This window comes from Neovison vison, chromosome 5, assembly GCF_020171115.1.
Source record: "Neovison vison isolate M4711 chromosome 5, ASM_NN_V1, whole genome shotgun sequence".
NCBI classification, from domain to species: Eukaryota; Metazoa; Chordata; class Mammalia; order Carnivora; family Mustelidae; genus Neogale; species Neogale vison.
The window spans coordinates 66868003-66887732 of NC_058095.1; the positions used below are offsets into that span (position 1 = coordinate 66868003).

Consider the following 19730-nt stretch of genomic DNA (forward strand, 5'->3'; position numbering starts at 1 on the left):
CCTTTATTAGGGTCCGGGTTGGAGGACTTTGGGGTTCCTGAGCTAAAGCGGAATTGGTCCGTTTGAGCCGAAAAAATGGGATTCTAGTAAGCTCCACAGCCCAAGGAGAAAGCCTGGGGGATGGGGGAGACTAGACCACCAGGGGTGTTGGAGGAGTCATTTCCAGAATTTAAATGTACTTGTGACCGCAGTATGCTCTCGAGGACCTGCACTTGTATGCGGGGCTGGTGTCCGTTTAAGGCCCTGCAGCTGCATGGCCACATGGAGTGACGCGGAGTCCGCAGTGCTGTGGGGTAGCTTAGCTGAGCTTGAGACAGTAGTCCTCTTGTCCCCCGGGGATATGCTCCAAGACCCTCTGCAGTTGACTGAAACAAAAGATAGTATGATAAAGTTTAAATTATAAGTTAGGCACGGTGAGAGATTAATAACTGTAACTGATAATACAATAGAACAGTTATAATAGGCCACAATGAAAGTTAAGTGAATGTGATCTCTCTCTCTCAAAATACACTGAAAATATATATAATATATAATAATCATGGGGCAGGTTTTTTTTTTTAAGATTTTATTTATTGGGGTGCCTGGGTGGCTCAGTCGGTTAAGCATCTGCCTTCCGCTCAGGTCATGATCCCGGGGTCCTGGGATTGAGCCCCACATCAGGCTCCCTGCTCAGCGGGGAGCCTGCTTCTCCCTCTCCCTCTGCCTGCCACTCTGCCTGCTTGTGATCTCTGTCAAATAAATAAATAAAATCTTTAAAAAATTATTTATTTGAGAGAGAGAGAAAGCACAAGTGATGGCGGGAGGGGCACTGGGAGAGGGAGAAGCAGAGGATGTGAGGTGGTAGCAGGCCTGCGTGGGGAGATGAAGTGAGGGAGCGACATAGGCATGTGACCCAGCGTTAGGCTATCACTGACCTTCTGCCGGTGTATCGGAAGGACGATCACCTGCTTCTGGACCAGGGTCGGCCACAGAAGGCGAAGCCACGATGGGGGCTACTGTGCTTGATAGAAAAGATTCATGGTGATATTGAATAGCTACCATTTAAGGAGGACTTCCCGTGAGCCAGGCACAGTCTAAGTACTTCATGCCAAATGCTTTTTATACATGATCCCACTGATTCCCGAAGAACGGAAGTTGAGGCCAGAGAGAACAAGTGAGCTGTCCACGGCCACAGAGGCTGTCAGTGGAAGAGTCAGGATATGAATCGAGGTCTGACTTAGGTCTGATGATTCTGAATGCTGCCCGTGGGGTAGTAACCGGCTTGCATGTATTTCCTCAGACCACAGCTCCTTTCAAAATACCTAAAACACAAGCGTCTTCCAACCTGCTAGCCTTGGTGACTCGTCACGGGCCCTCTGAAGGGCAGACTAAAGACGGGAGTGACCCACGGGAGTGCCCTCATTGTCTCCTAGCTCAAGGCGGCGAGAGGCAGAAGCCTGAGCAGCAGAACAAAGCGGTGTTTGGCAGGTAAAAGACACCGTTTCCTCCCAGCCTTCAGTGTGAAAACTGCAATAGTACATATATGTCTACGATAAAGACAGACCAGACCAAATTAGTTTAGTAGCTGGTCTATGCCACTTGGGTAATGATATGAACTGTATACATTTAGAATCTCTGAAAACCACAGGTGCTTCCTGTGACTGAATACAGAGTCCTCACTGAATTTCCTGAATGTTCTCTGTCTGCTTTTTGTTTGTTTGGGTTATTGAAGTTCGTCTCTGCCCTGAATTGTCTGGTATCTATTTTTTGTCTCCTTATTCTCTGACTTCCCTTTAACCCTTTTGTGGCTTGGCTTAAATCTCCCTTATTATTTTAAATACTGGGATTTTTATAGTATACTGTCCAGGGACGCCTGGGTGGCTTCTATCTTCAGCTCCGGTCATGATCGCAGGGTCCTGGAATCCAGTCCCACATTAGGCTCCTTGTTCAGCAGGGAGTCTGCTTCTCCCTCTGCCTGCCTCTCTGCCTGCTTGTGCTCTCTCTTTCTCTGACAAATAAATAAAGAAATAAAATAAAGTATACTTTCCATTATGAACATCGTTCCTTCTTTCTAGATCTGTCAGTGCTGGGAAATTATCAGACCAACAAGCGAAGATACCTTTAGGCGGACATCAGGGCAGCACGGACAGTTTAAATACAGAACGACCAATGGATATAGGTAAGAAAATGGGGTTTCTTTCTAGGTAGGTAATTTGCTAGTATGTGCATTGGTTTACTGTTATTGCTGCCACAGATTAGCACAAGTGTGCTGTTTTTAAAACAACACAAGTGTAGCGTTGTACAGTTTCAGAGGTCAGAGGCCTGCAGTGGGTTTCTCTGGGCTAAAATCAGTATGTTGACAAGGCTGCATTCCTTCTGGAGCCTGTAGGGGAGAATGCATTTCCTAGGCTTTTCCAGCATCTGGAGACTGCCCTCATTCCTTGGATTGTGGTCCCCTTCCATCTTGAAAGCCAACGATGGCTGGTCTAGACTCGGACCTCCTGCCTCCTTATTCTACATTTAATGGACCCTTGTGATTATGTTGGACCCACTGGATAATCTCGGATAATCTCTTTATGTTTAAACCAGTTCCATCTGCAACTTTAATTACCTTCTGCCATGTAATGTAGCCTATTTACAGGTTCCAGACATTAATCCATGGACATCTTTTGGCCAGGTTGGAAGGCAGGAGAAAGTAGTTGTTTTACCTATCTGCTTCTGCTGACTGTTCACACACTCCCTGAGATTTCTTCATCCACTCCCTGCCACTTCATCTTTTTTCTTAGCACATCAAGACAGATGCTTGTGGGGTGTCTTAATCACCACCAGTTATGAGTTAGGAGGAATTCCGACCCAAGATTGGTTTTTATTGGTGGGGTAATACTGACCAAAGTTAGCTTAAATACACTTGTACTCTTGAGCATTTCTTATACAGTGAGTGAGTAGTTCCTATAAAAATTACCATGGGTCACTGAGATACCCTAGCCTTTTTCATAGTTGTTTCAGGGACTGTTATGTCTACAGATCCACAACTAGATTACTTGGATTACTTGTCAAAAAATAAAACAAAGAGCAGGTTGTGGGCTATAACCCAGACTTATTTAACCAAATTTTCAGGGAATGGATTCTGAGAATCAGTACTTTTAACAAACTCCTGGGTTCCTGAGTGGCTCAGTTGGTTAAGTGTCTGCCTTCAGCTCACGTGATGCTCCCAGGGTCCTCGCATTGAGCCCCACATTGGGCTCCCCACTCAGCAGGGAGCTGCCTTCTCCCTCTCCCACTGCCCATCCCTACCCCCACTCATGCTCTCTCAAATAAATAAATAAATTCTCAAAAAAAAATACTCTCCCCATGATTATTATATACACCTAAATTTGGGATTCACCGTTGTAATCTTTTCTCATTTTCTCTGTAATTTTTTACTGACTCTCCCATTAGCATCCGAAGAAGGAAATAATTTGGACCATCAAATATCTGATTGAACATGGTTTCTAATCCAAAGAGACTACTCCTCTCTTTTCTTGCTTGCATGGTTTCTGAAGAGAAGTCCAATGTAATTCTTACTCTTGTTCTTCTATAGGTGAGGTGCTTTTTCTTTGGCTTCTTTCAAGATTTTTTCCTTGTCTTTGATTCTGTGCAGTTTGATATATGTCTAGGTGTAGTTTTTTTGGTATTCATCCTGGTTGGTGTTCTGTGAGCTTCCTGGATATGTGGTTTGGTTCTGGCAGTAATTTTGGAAAATTCTCGATCATTACAACTACAAATATTTCTTCTGTTCCTTTCTCTCTCTCTTCCCCCTCTGATATTCCCTTTACATATATGCTATACTTTTGTAGCTGTCCCACAGTTCTTGACTATTCCGTTTTTGTTTTCATTTTTCTTTGTATTTGCTTTCCAGTTTTGGAAGTTGATATTGGCTCATCTTCAAGCTAACTGTTTCTCTCCTGAGCCATGTCCATCTACTTGGGAGCTCATCAAATGCATTATTCATTTCTGTTTCAGGGATTTTGATTTATAATGTTTCCTTTTGATTCTTTTGTAGAGTTTCCACTCTCTCTGCTTATGTTACCAATCTCATCTCTTCTTACATGTTGTTTACTTTTCCCTAATGAGCCCTTAGTATATTAACCATAATTATTTTAAATTTTCAGTCTGATAATTCCAGTCTGTGCTGTATGTGAGTCTGGTTATGAAGATTGCTGTTTCATCAAACTGTTTTTACCATTAAGTATATCTTTTAAATTTTTTTTTGAAAGCCTGACCTGATATATTGGATAGCAGGAATTGAATTAAATATCACGAGGTTTTTTTGTTTTCCCAGCTAGGATTTAGGCTGTGCTTAGTGTTCGTTGTAGCTGTAGGTGTCAGGCTAAACCTCTCTGTGTTCTTTTTGGGTTTCCCTAGATCCCCCTTCTTAAATAACATCTGACACCCTTGCCTAACTCTGTATTCTTTCCTGAGAGTTTGTATCTTAGCTCTTACATGTAGACCTGTGATCCACTTTAACTGACTTTCTTGTGGATGATGTGATGTAGGGGTCCGACTTCATTCTTTTGCATGTAGATTTTCAGTGGTGCCAGCACCGTTTATTGCAAAGATTATTCTTTCTTCCATATTGCATTGTTTTGTTAGCCTTGTCAGAAAAATCTGTCGACTATAAATGTGTTTATTTTTGGATCCTAATTCTGTTTCACCAATCTACATGTCTTTTATTGTGTTGGTACCATACTGCCTTGATTATTATACCTTTGTAGTAACCAAGGAAATGCGAGTCCTTTGTTCTTCATTTTCAAGATTGTTTTGGTTATTCTGGGTCCTTGAGTTTCCATTGTGAAATGGAAATTTTATGAAGTGAAATTTTTCCCTGGACTGCTAAGTTGCTTTCACATATGAAAATCAGTTAATGTAATACATAATACTCAATATGCTACAAATAGAATTTACTCACCTGATAAAGAATATCTATGAAAAATGCACAACTAACATCATATTTAAAGGTGGAAGATTGAATAGTTTCCCTCTAAGATCACGAAACAGACAAAGATGCCCATTCTCACCATTCTGCATTGTATCAGAGGCTCTAACCAGGGCAGTGGAGCAAAAACAAAAAACACAACACCCAACTTGGAAAGGAAGAAGTAAAACTACCTCTCTTCACAGATGGCATGATTTTGTATGTAGAAAATCCTAAGTAATCCACTAAAAAACTATTTGAACTAGTAAATTCAGTAGCATTGCAGAGTACAAGATCAGTACCCCAAAATCCACTGTATTTCTTATACACTGGCAAGAAACGATCTGAAAGTGACATTAAGAAAACAATTCTGTGTAAGATACCATCAGAAATAATAAAATACTTAGGAACAAATTTATACTTGTAAACTATAAAACTTTGGTTCTGGAAACTACAAAACACTGATGAGATAAATTAAAGAAGACAAATAAATGGAAAGAAACCCTGTATGTATAGATCAGAAGACTTAATATTGTTAAGTTGGCTGTACTTTCCAAATTGAGCTGTAGATTGAACGAAACCTCTGTATGTGACACATGATTTTCCTCTTACTGCTCCGAAGGTTGTGTCCTAGTCTTTGGCTTTTATGGTTTTACTGTGATGTTTCTGGGTGTGGCTCTCTTTGAGTTTATCTTCCGTTGAGTTTGTTGAGCTTCCTGGATATACAGATTAATGTTTTTCATCAGACTTGAGAAATTTTCAGCCATTATTTATTTGGATATTCTTTTCTGCTTTTTTCTGCCTCTCCTCTCCTCCTGGCACCCCTAGCATGCATATAATACACATTATGCATAGGTACACTTAGTGGTGTCTCCTAGTTCTTTTGAGGCTCTCTTTTCGCTCTGTGCTGCACATTGTACAGTCTCTATCGATTTATCTTCAAGTTCATGGATTCTTTCTTCTGCCAGTTCACATGTGCTGTTGAACCCCTGTAGTGAATTTTTAATTTCAGTTATTGTTCTTTTTAACTCCTGAATTTGCACTTGGTTCTTTTTTATAATCTCTCTCTTTAATGATATTCTCTATTTGATGAGGCATTATGATCATACTTTATTTTAAATTTTTTTTTCTTATTTGAGTATAGTTGACGTGCAAGTTCACATTAGTTTTAGGTGTACAACGTAGTGATTCAGCATCTCTATACATTACGCTGTGCTCACCACAAGGGTAGCTGCCATCTGTCCCCATACATCACTATCATAGTATCATTGCCCGTATTCCCTGTGCTGTACCTTTTATTCCCATGACTTACTCATTTCTTAACTGCAAGCCTGTATCTTCTACTCCTCTTCACCCATTTTGCCTTTTTCCCCTCACTTCCTCTCCCCTCTGGCAACCATCTGTTTGTTCTCTGTATTTATAGGTTTAATTCTGCTTAGTTTATTTTGTTTTTCCAGTTCCACATATGAGTGAAATCACATGGTATTTGTCTTTTTCAGTCTGAGTTATTTCACTTGGGCATAATACCCTGTAGGTCCTTCCATGTTGTCACAAAGGGCAAGATCCCATCCCTTTTTATGGCTGTGTAATATTCCACTGTGTAAGTAAAACACCTCCACCACATCTTCTTTATCCATTTATCTGTTGATGGACAGTTAGGTTGCTTCCATATCTTTGCTATTATAAATAATGCTGCATTGAACATAAGGGTGCATATACCCAGGTGCCCCTAAGTGGTTGTTTGTTAAAGAAAGAATTTTTACCACAGTGCCTCTGTGATGCAGTTAGTTAAGTATCTGACTTTTGGTTTCTGCTCAGTTGTGATCTCAGGGTCATGAGATCGAGCCCCATGTTGGGCTCCCTGCTCAGTGCCAAGTCTGCTTAAGACTCTCTGTCTCTCACCCCCTACTCCTCACTCTCTTTCTTAAATGAATAAGAAAATTAATTTTCACCAGTTACAGTTGTTTCACTGAGAAGCAGGTCTCTGATGCTGCTCACACTTAACACTGCCATTCTGAAAGTCGTCACTCTGTGTGCTGTTTTCCAGAAGTCAGTCACTACGAGTTGGAACAGTTTTTGGAATTAGCTTGTTTGAAAAACCGTATTATGTCTCATCCCCTTTTACAAATTAATTTAAATTTATAGGGTTTGTAAGTTCTGCATGAATATGTGTTGTAATTTAAGTCCAAGTTTGTATGTATGAAACCAGAGTTTTCTCCCTAAACAACATTTAGGCATAAAATGCATCTTTGATCATTTTTATCCTCTTTTTCTCTTCTCTTTTCCACATGAACTTTACTATCATCATTCGAAATCACAGATTTCTCTTCCTAATCATGAAGTCTCCATTTCTGAAAATAAAAACTGCTGATAATAGGAAAAACTTAAGACCTTAAAAGAAATAGGGTCATTGTCTCTTAAAATACATCCATGACCATATTTAAATACACGAATACCTACAAATAGATACTGTTTAATTAATTTCCACTTACTCTTTGTGGCTTCCTGGAAGATTTTTATAAACTCTCTGTTCTGTTAATTAGATGCTTCAAGTTTGTTTTGCTCTGTTGTGGATAAGATGGACACTGATGGTAGGTTTTTTTCTGTATCTGGTTTTAAATTTGTGATTTGTGTTGTTAACTGCCACCTCCATTCTGTGTCCTCAGAAATGTAATGTTTTTGAGATGCTTGAGTGTGAAAAGGGTTTGGACAACTTTTATTGATTCTGTGTAGTTTGGTGGAGAAGGACTTTCCACCTTCCCTTCCTTTAACCCACACCAGCCCATCAGGGCCCCTGACATTGGGTCCACCCCCATTTCTTCCTGACAGATGTACAGCTGCAATTCCAAGGCCCACATGTACTTTGACTCAACTTTCTCTGGCTCCTACACCATAGAGAGTCCTGATCTCCCTTCTTCTTTCCCTCATATTTTTATCCTAAGTTCTTGGTTTCCACTTTTCTGAATGATCCTTAACAGATGTGACAGCAGCTCATGTCCTTTAGAAGTCTATGAAGTGACTCTGAGTAGGCGGCTTTTGGTGTAAAGAAGGTTCACAGCTGAGAAGAGAGTACTGTAAAATACTACTAATGCAGATCTGTGTTGACTTTCTGATGTTAAGAGTAATAAGTACTTAATGTAAAAAAGCCCCTAGAAACCCAATTATAAAAGTAATGGTCTCCCTGTAACCCCACCCCCAAATCGAAACACTGTGGAAGCGAAGTAACATTGTGTGAACTTTTCGCTGTAGCCCCTGCAGGAGCTTGTGGTGGTGGACTGGCACCTCCTATAGGAACAGCAGCAAGTTCCAGAGCTGTCCTGTTCACTGTAGGATCTCCTCCACACAGTGCCACGGCCCCCACTTGTACCCATATGGTCCTTCGAACAAGAACAACCTCAGGTGAAGAATTGTCTTATTATCATTTTGGCTTGTGTTTGGAGTGCAGTGTTCTGTCGATGACTTGACGCGACTCGGGCGAGTCCCTCAGCCTCTCTGGACCTCAGTTTCCTTACCAGTGACATTGAGATCATCACTTTCTTGACCTTAGAGGGGTTATAAGGCATAAATGGGATGTTATTTGTAGGGGGGAAACTTTGTAAGATAAGAGCACTGCATGTTGATAACATTGTATTATAGCGGTATAATGTACCTGTGACTTCTCCATGATGAAGGAGCGGCGCGTCTACGGTGCTCGTTGTGTCTTTATATTAAAGGCGTATTTCAGTACCTCTGGTAACTTTTTTGAAATGGTAGATGGTTGTTTATCTTTACTTTTGTTCTTAGAAACCTAAGTTTCACTTTTTTTCATACTTCGGGTCCTAATCTTTGCACTTAGCCCTAGCTGCATTTAGATAGGCCAGTAGATTGGTTTTATCATCCATTCTCTATAAATAGGTCATTAATACCCCAAATTAACGAAGTATTTAGCTTGGACTGGAAATGAGTTATCATTCAGCATTGTCGTCTGTATTGTACCTTGTGTCCTTTAAATTCTCTTCTGCTACGTAAGTTATCAATCAAAATGTTGGGAGATTTATAAGCAAAGGATTATAAACAGGTAGCGAGAGAGGAAGTAGAGTCAATAATCTTGTTCTTCAGATTATTGAAAGTACTAAATAATAGTAAAATGTCATTTTCAGAAAGTGACATTTTATACCTGTTAGCTAAGCCAGTGCTAGAAGATGGAGGTGCCCAGCATTGCTAGGTGTGGTGGGGTCTGTGTGCTCACACCTGGGGTCGAAAGTAGTGCGGCAGTTGTCACAAGAGCTGTGAAGATGTAACATTTGACCTGTGGTAACCCCATTCCTGTTTATAATACCACTTCGGAGTGCTTATCACAAATGAATCATCCAAAAGAAGGGAAAACTTTGAATCTCATTACAGTGTTATCTGTGGCTTAAAAAACCAGAAATAGTGTAAATCCTCCAGACAGTCATCACATACAGAAGTTTAGGGAACTGCTGTGCCTCTGCTGCGTTTTATGATGAGGAGGACTATGGGGCTACGGGAAGAAATGTATATGCTATAAACTTGTTTAAAACAAGCCACGAAGGGGCGCCTGGGCGGCTCAGTCAGTGAAGCGGCTGCCCTCAGCTCAGGTCATGATCCTGGAACCCCAGGAATGAGCCCTGCTCCAGCTCCCTCTTCCGTGGGGTGTCCGCCTCTCCCTCTGCCCCGCCCCCAGCTCTTGGGCGCGCGCGCGCACGCGCTCGCGCTCTCTCTCTCTCTGGCTCACTCGCTCTCGAATCAATAAATAAAATCTTTAAACAAAAACAACCTAGCCATGATGATGTCGATGAAATAGATATATAAACAAGGAATAAAGTTGACCTTGGAGAAATAAAACCTCTTCATAGGCTCCACTGGGGTGTCCGTGTGACTGTTGCTGGGCTGGCGGGAGGGGTGGGCGCAGCCCACCTGCCCACATGCTCACCGTCCTGTCCCTTTGCAGCTGGCTCCAGCAGCCCCGGGGGCTCCCTGTGCTCCGCCAGCGGCCGCGTGTGTGTGGGCTCCCCGCCGGGGCCCGGTTGGGGGGCTTCCCCTCCAGGAGCCGAGGCCGCTCCCAGCCTGAGATACATGCCATATGGTGCTTCACCCCCCAGCCTGGAGGGGCTCGTCACCTTTGAAGCCCCGGAGCTGCCGGAGGAGACACTGATGGAGGTGAGAAGAGCTGCGGAGGGCGTTCTAGCCATGGGTGGGGGGGAAGAGCAGACTGCTCCCAGAAGTGCCCACGGTTTTTGTTTTTGTTGTTGTTGTTGTTTTTCTTTTCTTTACCTCCCTTGCCTTTTCTATTTGAAAACCACTGCTGACATGCTTTCAGAATACTGTGGACAGTGACACTCATCCAGAACAAGCTTTGGTTGATAGGAAGTGACAGATACAGATTTTTCGTCTGAAGTTTAGTTTCTTTCCATCAATAGGACTTGGAATGCATAATCTTGGTCCTGAAACCAGAACTTTTTATTTTCAGTGTTTGCTTTTCTTTATAACATAAAATGACACACTTAGGCTTAAAAAGTAATCGAGCATAATTAGATGCATCACTAACCCGGAGAAATAACCCTAGCAGGCAGAGGCTCGCATTGGTAGACCAGCCCCTGCCCTCCTGGAGCCAGTTGTGCAGGGAGACCCACATCAGAATCCTGCAAACACAGACTGAGAACAGGTGAGGTTCATTCAGTGACTGCAAAGGCTGTGTCAGTTCAGTTCCTCAGTCCTGCCTGCAGGACAGCATTGGGGAGCCCACACTGTGTCCTCCCACTGGTCACACTGCTGACTTGGCTTGCATTTCTGTTAAAATGATCAGTTCTCCAGACCAACAGAGAACAGATGCTCTCTCCATGCTGGACCTCTAGCATTTCTGTTTTGTGTGAATGAGAATTAGGTATTTCACATAGAAGTTATAAAATGGTGCATGTAAAATATATATCAGTGATTTCCTAGTAAATTTAGTCGTAATTTTGAACATATGTTTAACCCAGGGCTAAAATTGGAAAAGCAGTTGTCAGAGTATTTTCAATCAAATTAAACACAAATTGTTTTCCAGTACATTTTATGGTATATTAGAATATATAGTGCTATATGCTGTAAGAGAGCAGGGAGATCTTCACAAGTTAATTGTTTTGTTCTCCTTTCTCGAGGAAATGATTCTCATCCTTTTTTAATCTTAAAAGGAGAATGAGAAGCTTAGTCTTAGTTGAGATTTCGAGAAACATTTATAGCTAAAAACACATCTCAAAACAACACTAATTTTAGACTACCCATTTTTAATGCATGCTATTATGTCTACACTTACTCCCCTCTTTAAATAATTGGACAGCTCACCAAGATTTATAGCTTTGGTATCAGGAATCACTGTGAACTGAAAACACACTGGAAATTAAAATAAAGCATCTCTCAAACTATAAGTCAGTAGAATTTGCAGAACTGTCAAGAAGTGTGGTTTAGTGTACGGAATAGCCTTTCAATCCCAATATTTATTTTGTCATGTTTTGTCTCAGATATTGATTTTATTTTTTGGTTTTGTTGTTGTCATTATTGTTTCTAGTAAAAGCACGTGACCTCACATCTTTGAAACTTAATTTTGTGGCTGTTCTCATCCATACACACAAACGCATGCACACTCCCACACACCCACATTGTGTTTCACCTGTGCTTATTTTCCTACTAGTTTCGGGGAATTTAAAAATTGTAGTCTATTCTACTCATTCTGATGTTTGTAAGTATAAAAGCACAGTAGCTTCAGCCATGGTGTATATACAGAAACAAGTATGCCCGTCTTCTTAGTTTCTAAGTTTCTAAGACAATTTGGCTTTGCCACAGAGAGAACACACAGACACCTTACGCCACCTCAACGTGATGCTGATGTTCACGGAGTGCGTGCTGGACCTGACCGCTGTGCGAGGCGGCCACCCGGAGTTGTGCACATCTGCTGTCTCCTTGTACCAGATCCAGGAGAGTGTGGTCGTGGACCAGATCAGCCAGTTGAGCAAAGACTGGGGGTACGTGCCCCCTTTGTCATTTGCTTCCAAATTCTCCATGCTTTCTGTAAATTCGTGTCTGAGATGGAGGTCCTGTCAGACACAAGATATTGTGTCTCATGAAGAGCTTCAAGGGAGCTCTTGGTTATGTCACTGGCCTAGATTCCACTTGTGAGCCAAGACTCGCAGATTCTGCAGCCTTAATATTGCCTCTTCCTTGTGACTTATACTGTTGAAGGTATTTGATGATGAAGAGGTTGTATTGGTTCTTGAGTCTTTTCACACGCTTTTTTCTGTGCTGAACCTTTTTCCTTCAGGAGTTAATTTGTGCATTAAAAACATCAGGGGGTGTGCACCTGTGTGGCTCAGTGGGTTTAGCCTCTGCCTTCGGCTCAGGTCATGGTCTCGGGGTCCTGGGATGGAGCCCGGCATTGGGCTCTCTGCTCAGTGGGGAGCCTCCTGCCCCTCTCTCTCTGCCTTTCTCTCTGCCTACTTGTGATCTCTCTCTCTCTCTCTCTCTCTCTCTCTCTGTTAAATAGATCAATAAAATATTTTTAAAGAAAATGTCAAGGAGGATGATATTCCTTTAGAAATGCTCTTTGGTGACCCGATGGTAGAGGGCGGAGTATGGCACGTTGGCTCGCAGCATAACACTCTCTACCTTCCTTCCGGCGCAGGCGCGTGGAGCAGCTGGTGTTATACATGAAAGCCGCACAGCTCTTAGCAGCCTCTCTGCATCTGGCCAAAGCCCAGATCAAGTCCGGGAAGCTGAGCCCGTCCACGGCTGTGAAACAAGGTACGGAGGCGTGCGACAGTACCCGCGCCGACGCCCGCATCCTTGCGCCGCCCTCTTCCCCTTTACGCGGAGAGAGAGTTTGATGCGGAGTCTGTGCTAGTAAAAACTCTAAGATGGGCAAAGATGCTGACTTTTCTGGTTTTGCTCTTGCCATTTAATTGATACAGAGAACAGCCAAAAGGATTTTATTCTCAACTTTTCCTTAACTGGAAGAGAACCCATGAAAGAACCTGATTTCTGGTCATTTTTTCCCCCAAAGATGATTTAGTGCTACTTTCCTTAAATCGGCAGAAAAGGTGCATGTCACTGTGACTTTATTTTTATTTTGGGAGGAAAATTAAAATTAGTTCTCATCTCAACTTCTTTCCAGTTGTCAAAAATCTGAATGAACGATACAAATTCTGCATCACCATGTGCAAGAAACTTACAGAAAAGCTGAATCGCTTCTTCTCTGACAAACAGAGATTTATTGATGAAATCAACAGCGTGACTGCAGAGAAACTCATCTACACTTGTGCTGTAGAAATGGTAACCCTTTTAAATATTGAATATTATATAGGCTGATCTTCTCAGTTGAATACCTACTTGGCATTTTCCCTTTATTATTTTTTTAAAGATGTATTTATTTTGAGAGCGCACTAGTGGCGGGGGGCAGAGAGGGTTTCAAGCAGACTCTGCTCAGCACAGAGCCTGACTCAGGACGCAGTCTCAGGACCCTGAGATCACAGCCTGAGCGGAAACCAAGAGTCAGAGGCTTAACCAACTGCACCACCCAGGCGCCCTTTGACGTTATCCTTTTAAAAAAAAGTTTCTTCCCCTAACCATTCCCAAGCCCCAAACATTGTGACTCCCTCTTAACGACAGGGGTGGTTGGATGTCATTAGCCCAAGTAACACATTAAGTGACATTGGCTACCACACATGGTGACATTTTATTGTACCTCTTAAAAATTGCTCACATTAGGCACAGTCTAATCTTTTTATACTTTGCATCTAAAGACTTTGGCTAGAACTGCATTTTCTGCATTTTCTACTGTTTCAGAAATTTGGGAATAAAACATTAGGAGAAATCCTGCTGTTCACCAGCGCATGTGCCCTGCCTCTGCTTACTGACCCTGAGTAAAGACACAAAGTAAAATCTGCTTTTCCAACGTGTTGTTGTACTATTGGAAATACTGTTTCTGTCTCATGCGGGGGAAATCGGGGGAAATTGCTCTGAAGTAGAGATGAAATTAGGGACTGTTAAAGAAGTGATTAAGTGGGGGGAATTATTGACCAATCTTATTTTCTCCCACCTCCCCTCCAAATTTGTCCACTTTGAATTGTACTGTTACATTACCCGTGGCCTCATTTTGAAAACCATTATCAAGTTATAGGAAAATAACTTTGGAATGTAAACTGTTGATAAAAATAACATATTATTTTGCTCTAAACTGTTGCTATGAATAATATGCATTCTGTCACTCTGTACTGAATTAAGACTTCATATGGTATATGATTTTTAGAAGTTTGCCAGGAAAAATGTTCTCTCCACAGCAGTGTGGCGCTCCCTTCTTTTCTGATAATGAGAGCAGTCAGTGGAGCTTGAGTAAGTTTGCCCAGGCTGCACAGCAAACTCACTGGTACTAACACTATCTTTAGTTAGCTTTTTCTTCTTCCTTTTCAGAATGGACTTTCTGTACCCATTTTTTTTTAAATTGTAAGTGACTTTAAAGTATTGTTTGGAAGACACAGATGATATCGACAAATACATTAGGATACTGGGTTACTGACAGTCCTGGCATTTAATAATTAAAGAGAATGTTGAAAAACAAAATTCAGCCAAGGAAAACTGGAGATGTAACTGTCCTTGTTAAATGACTCACAAGTCAGGCAGCATCCCACCTAGCAAGCAGTGGGGGCCTCTGCTGGGCTCAATAAAACAAAGGTTTTTAAAAGGGAAGGAGAGGTCATAAAAAAGAAGAACGGAATTTATTAGTCAGAAGTGCATTGTTCGGGCAAAGTTGCCCTCCTAAGGGGGAGCAGAGCGTGTCCATTGACTAGGAAATGCCGTGTTGACTGGGTAACGTTACATTCCTGAGCGACCGAGACTGCGTTCAGGTTGGGCATTAAGTCCTGGTTTGCTGACTCACCCTAAGTGATGCCATCTGGGCCCTCATTTCAGAATACTGTTGGGAAAACTTCTGAAATACTCACAACCTGTGAATACTTCTGCTGTCCCTTCTTTCTGGAAAGCTCCTCCCACCTGGCCATCTCCTGCTCCTTCTCCAGACTTAGCCTAAACACCACTTCCTGGAGGCTTTCCCTGATCTTCTCTCCATCCATGGTTGGGTTAGACGCACCCAGCGTGTATCCCCTACCATTCCAGGGCTCCCTCTCTAGTACCACGTATCCCTTGGCGTTAGAATGCCATGTTTCCCAGCCCCGTACGTCCCTCTAGACGGTGCACTCTCCTTCACCATCTGCAGAGCGCTGGGAACGAGGGAAGGTGCTCAGCACACATCTCTGAACGAATGAACGACTATACCCTTTTGAAAATGCTTTGGGTAAAACAAGCTAAGAGATGACTTTTAACACCACTTAATTATCTTATTATTACAAGATGTACTTTTTAAAAAAGATTTTATTTATTTATTTGACAGACTGAGAGTGATCACAAGTAGGCAGAGAGGCAGGCAGAGCGAGGAGGAAGCAGGCTCCCTGCTAAGCAGAGAGCCCGACACAGGGCTCGATCCCAGGACCCTGGGATCATGACCTGAGCCGAAGGCAGAGGTTTTAACCCACTGAGCCACCCAGACGCCCCATTATTATTACAAAATGTACTTTAATGAAGTATCAGGCTGTGCTAGTGTGAAAGTGTATGTTTAAAAGAAGCTTCTTAGTGCAGTCCTAGAAGAGCCAGTTCAGGAGTGTAGGTTCTGCGAGTCCTTCGTCTGAGTCCGAGATGATGTGAGAGCGCAGACGAACTCTTTCGTCAAGAAGCTGCTGTTTTATTTTGCCTCTCTGATGAAGTTTTGAGTTTTATATAGGTTGCTAGAGGATATCATTTTGTCAAAATGTGTTAATTTTAGATAGATTCCATTAAAAGCTGCATTGCCCAGATGGATTCGTATTTTCTGGGAAAAGTTGAGACTCTTCTCATTTCTGCCGACTTGGCTTCAGGTTCAGTCTGCCGCCCTGGATGAGATGTTTCAGCAGACCGAAGACATCGTTTATCGCTACCATAAGGCAGCCCTTCTTCTGGAAGGCCTCACTAAGATTCTCCAGGACCCTGCCGACATCGAAAATGTACATAAATGTAAGTCGACTTAGAAGACAGACAACCCAGTTGTCTCCTACAGGTGCAGCAGCAGGAGGAGTGAGCAGAGTTCGGCACCATACGGCCTGGGTTTGGATCTTGGCTTCAAGCCGATCCCTTACCCTTCCTGTGGTCTGTTTCTTCTTCTGAAAGATGAGAGAGTTGTTCGAGGGCTCAAGATAATGTGCGCGAAGTCCTTGTGACTTCGGATTTTCACACTGCATGACCGTGTTGGCAGATGTGTGTTTGCGTCTGTAGAGAGCTTTGGTTTTATTGTCAATAATAATAAAGGCAACTGTTCTAAGCCTCGTGAGCTTATTGTTGACTGAAGACTTTTATGAAGACTCCAGGGTAGATGTAGGATAGACAGCAGAGTGGAGATTGATAGGCTGCCCAGTGATGGTATCATTTATCAGAAAGAAGCCCTGGGTTTTGAGGAGGGGATGGTGGGCCCTTCAGAGTGTACGTGCTCATACCACACAGCCTCGAAGGGATGCCAGTTCTGAAATGACTTGCAGTTGGGAGCAAGCTGGCCATTCAGACCTAAATGTCCTGTTTTACGTACCAGCCTCAGTTTTGCCACTGCACGTCCCCGAGCTGGAAATTACATCCAAACAATTATCAGGCAGAAGGAAGACAAAACACTCAAATGGCCAACTTTGGGCCAAAGAAAGGTCAGGGGCAAGGGTGCACGTGGAGAATTAATGGTGATGGGTTTGGGTTTTTTCCCCATTAGTTCTTCTTGCTTTGGTTTTGACAATAGACACGATTTTCATTATGAATTTATTTTATTTCTAGATAAAACTAGTATTGAAAGAAGATTGTCAGCACTCTGTTGTAGCTCTGCAACCCTGTGAGCAGCCACAGGCTCGTCCCTGGACCAGCGGTGGAACTGAGGAGAGAGGTTTGGGATGACAGTTTGGGTTCTGTTTCCCCAGCCCCAGGAAACCCTAGTCTCCCACCTGGTGACTACCAAAGAACAAGCATGACTTCAAAAAGGAAAACCACTCAAAAAAACTACAGACTTGTAGGAAATCTGCCTTATTGGAGGCGTCAGCCCTTCCCTTTTCTGTGTAGAAGCAGAAGCAGAATATTCCACTTGGCTCTCAGTTTGGACGGGATCAATAAAATGGACATTAGAAATAGAATGATCGGTGCAGTTATTCCTAAGGATAATTAAGAACGGAACAACGTAGGTGGCTCTGTATTCAGTTCACAAGGGCAGTGTCTGAAATTCCACGCGTTTACTGAGGTATAAAGTAAAAAAATAAAATAAAATAAAATAAAAATCGACATCTCATCCAGGCAGTGTGATAACTGGGGTCTGTTTGTCTGAACCTGAGCACGCATCCGTCGACAGCCCAGGAAGAGCAAGCTCGAGAACGAGCTGAGAGAAGGCTCTTGGCAGAAGTGGTGAACTCTTCCATTTGATTGAATATGGACACATGTTCATCTTCCAACTCTTTCATATTGCACTAATTTATTAAAACAACTGTGTATTGGATTTTGCAATTTAAAACTAACTGAGGCACAATGGACTTCTTTAAAATATTTTACTTGATTATGTTATATACACACACCCTTTCCAGAATTCACATGTAACCTCTAGTGGACTTTTCAATGGTAAAAACTTGTGTTCGTGTGAACCTTTGCATTTTTTTAAACTATCCATCTGCACATACAGATTTTCTCAGTGGTGTTTTTGAGTTGCTGGCCGTTTGCTTTCGGTTGTATTTTTTATTGTGCATGCAGAATGTGCATCGATGCCTGTGATCTCTAGGTTTACAAAAGGCTAGGTTTATTTGGGCAGTATTAGAGAAAAATACCAACTCGGGATCCTCTCAAGAATTTTAAAGGGCCAAAACAAGGTTGGTGACCTAAAGGCTTGTTGGTGATGTGGAGTTTCTCCATGAAGTTAGTGACAAATGAGATTTGTCTTCTCTTAGGAAGACGGGTGGCTCTTTGCAGCCTAACATGCATGGTTCGTGTCCGTCCTGACGGTCCACCAACAGCTGGTCACGGAGAACGCGGGCAGGTCATGTCCCTCCAGAAATGGTTCCTGCATCATGTATGGTTTTGTTATCTTTTCTGCACCTGCTTGAATACTTGAATAAACCATTCTCCAGTTTTAATCCTTTTATTTTTACCCTTTTAGGTAACATAATCCAAACTCTGACAAATTGCACAGAAGCTCTTTGGCATTAATCTAATTTTAGGATACTGATGCAGACAGACAAAAACATGGTTTTTCCTTTACTTTGACGAAGTAATGTAATTTTTACCTTATTTATCTGTATGAAATTCCAGCAGTTAATTTGAACATTTATTTATACAATGTTTGTATTTTTAGGTCTTTAATACAGTGTTTCTACCTCTCATTTGTAACTGCATGCATTCTTCTCGAAACTAGGTAAAACTGACGGAATCGTTGTGTAATAGCCTTTTTATTCTTGCGTGTACAGATGTATATTAAGGTAAAATAAAACTGACAAAGTGTTTCTAGGGTAAAGCTGGGTCCATATTACATGGCTTGTCAAGCCAGCTCCTTCCTCTGTGAGTCTGGAGGCTTGGGCATCAATGTCCTTTGTCCTGCCCCAAGATTTCGGATGCTTGGTGACTGTCCTGCCCGCTGCCATGCTTGGAGGCTACACGATGGGGTTCCCACCCTTCCCTGCAGGGCTTCCAAACACTGTTACTAGGAATACTCTGTTTTGTATCATTTTTTTCAAGCATCCCGGGCAATTTCATTTATGTCCTCCTGGTTCTCACCCACATTATCTCAAGAGGCCCTCCAAGCAGCTGGGTTCATTCAGGCCCCTCCGCCCCATCCCATCTTTTTTTTTTTTTTGAATCAGCACAGGATGAAACAGGTTCACCGCAAGTGATCGGTCTGAAGTCAGGTAACTAAGGGAAGTAGGTAAGCCATGCTTTGTGACTCCCAAGTTCGTTCTTCTCCCTCCTGTGTAACAAAGGTCCGTCCCGTGGTAGATGCCGTGTGTGAAACTGTGACGTGTGGACGGCAGAGAGCAGACTGTAAACTCATGAATAATGGTTCTGATTCTACCCCCATTATCAAGGCCAATTGTTTCCAGAGATTTTGCCTTGACTATAGCAATAATAAATGCTTTATGTTTCCATGAGTATCCTTTTAATTTCGTATCCTTGAATTCACAAGCACACTCATGGCTTGCTGTCCAGGTTCAAGCCAGAATGCGGGAGGTCAGCGACCACACAGACGTAAGGAGAGGAGTGCCTGGTAAATCAGCTGACTGGCGTGCGGTCAGGGTTTGCCCGAAGTGCGTCCAGTACCGGACCCCGTGCATCCTGCGGTCCCGCTCCCTTCTCCCCGCCCAGAGGACTGACAGAGTCCCGGAGAGGAGTTTACTGTAAGGGCTGGGGCATCCTCAGTCTCCCCAGGGCGAGAAGGACGAAGCTGAGTGGAACGTGACCCTTACAGGGCCTCGAGACAACTTACCTCTGGGGCCTGGACCCTTGAAATCTTCAGCCGAGGAAGCTCTCAGGACCTACTCATGCCCCTTCCTGGTTCCCCCAAGCCCTTGTGAGATTACACCTCCGGGAGAGTGTGGAGATGGTCCTTTCCTTGCCAGAACCAGAGGGAGCCCCATCTTAAGCCATCCGCCTAGGAAAGCACCACACTCCTTCGGGAAATGGGCAGTCAGCCCCGAAAATCCCAGCTCCTGTGAGAGAGGTGGAGCCACACAGC

General features: G+C 42.8%; 1 protein-coding gene across 2 annotated transcripts in view; it reads left to right on the plus strand.

Annotated features, from left to right (window-relative positions):
- The window catches only part of LOC122906817 (serine/threonine-protein kinase ULK2), a 100802-nt gene extending 81661 nt beyond the window's left edge, over positions 1-19141 (plus strand). Inside the window, exons 19-27 of one of the 2 annotated variants that reach the window (XM_044249221.1) lie at positions 1280-1467; positions 2055-2158; positions 8183-8332; positions 9885-10093; positions 11756-11934; positions 12591-12709; positions 13080-13237; positions 15871-16006; positions 16805-19141. In XM_044249221.1, coding sequence (XP_044105156.1) covers positions 1280-1467; positions 2055-2158; positions 8183-8332; positions 9885-10093; positions 11756-11934; positions 12591-12709; positions 13080-13237; positions 15871-16006; positions 16805-16863 — 1302 coding nt within the window. In that variant the 3' untranslated portion in view covers positions 16864-19141. The remainder of the gene's footprint in view (positions 1-1279; positions 1468-2054; positions 2159-8182; positions 8333-9884; positions 10094-11755; positions 11935-12590; positions 12710-13079; positions 13238-15870; positions 16007-16804) is intronic. The other variant, XM_044249222.1, reaches the window with a different exon arrangement.
- Positions 19142-19730: the final 589 nt, after the last annotated feature.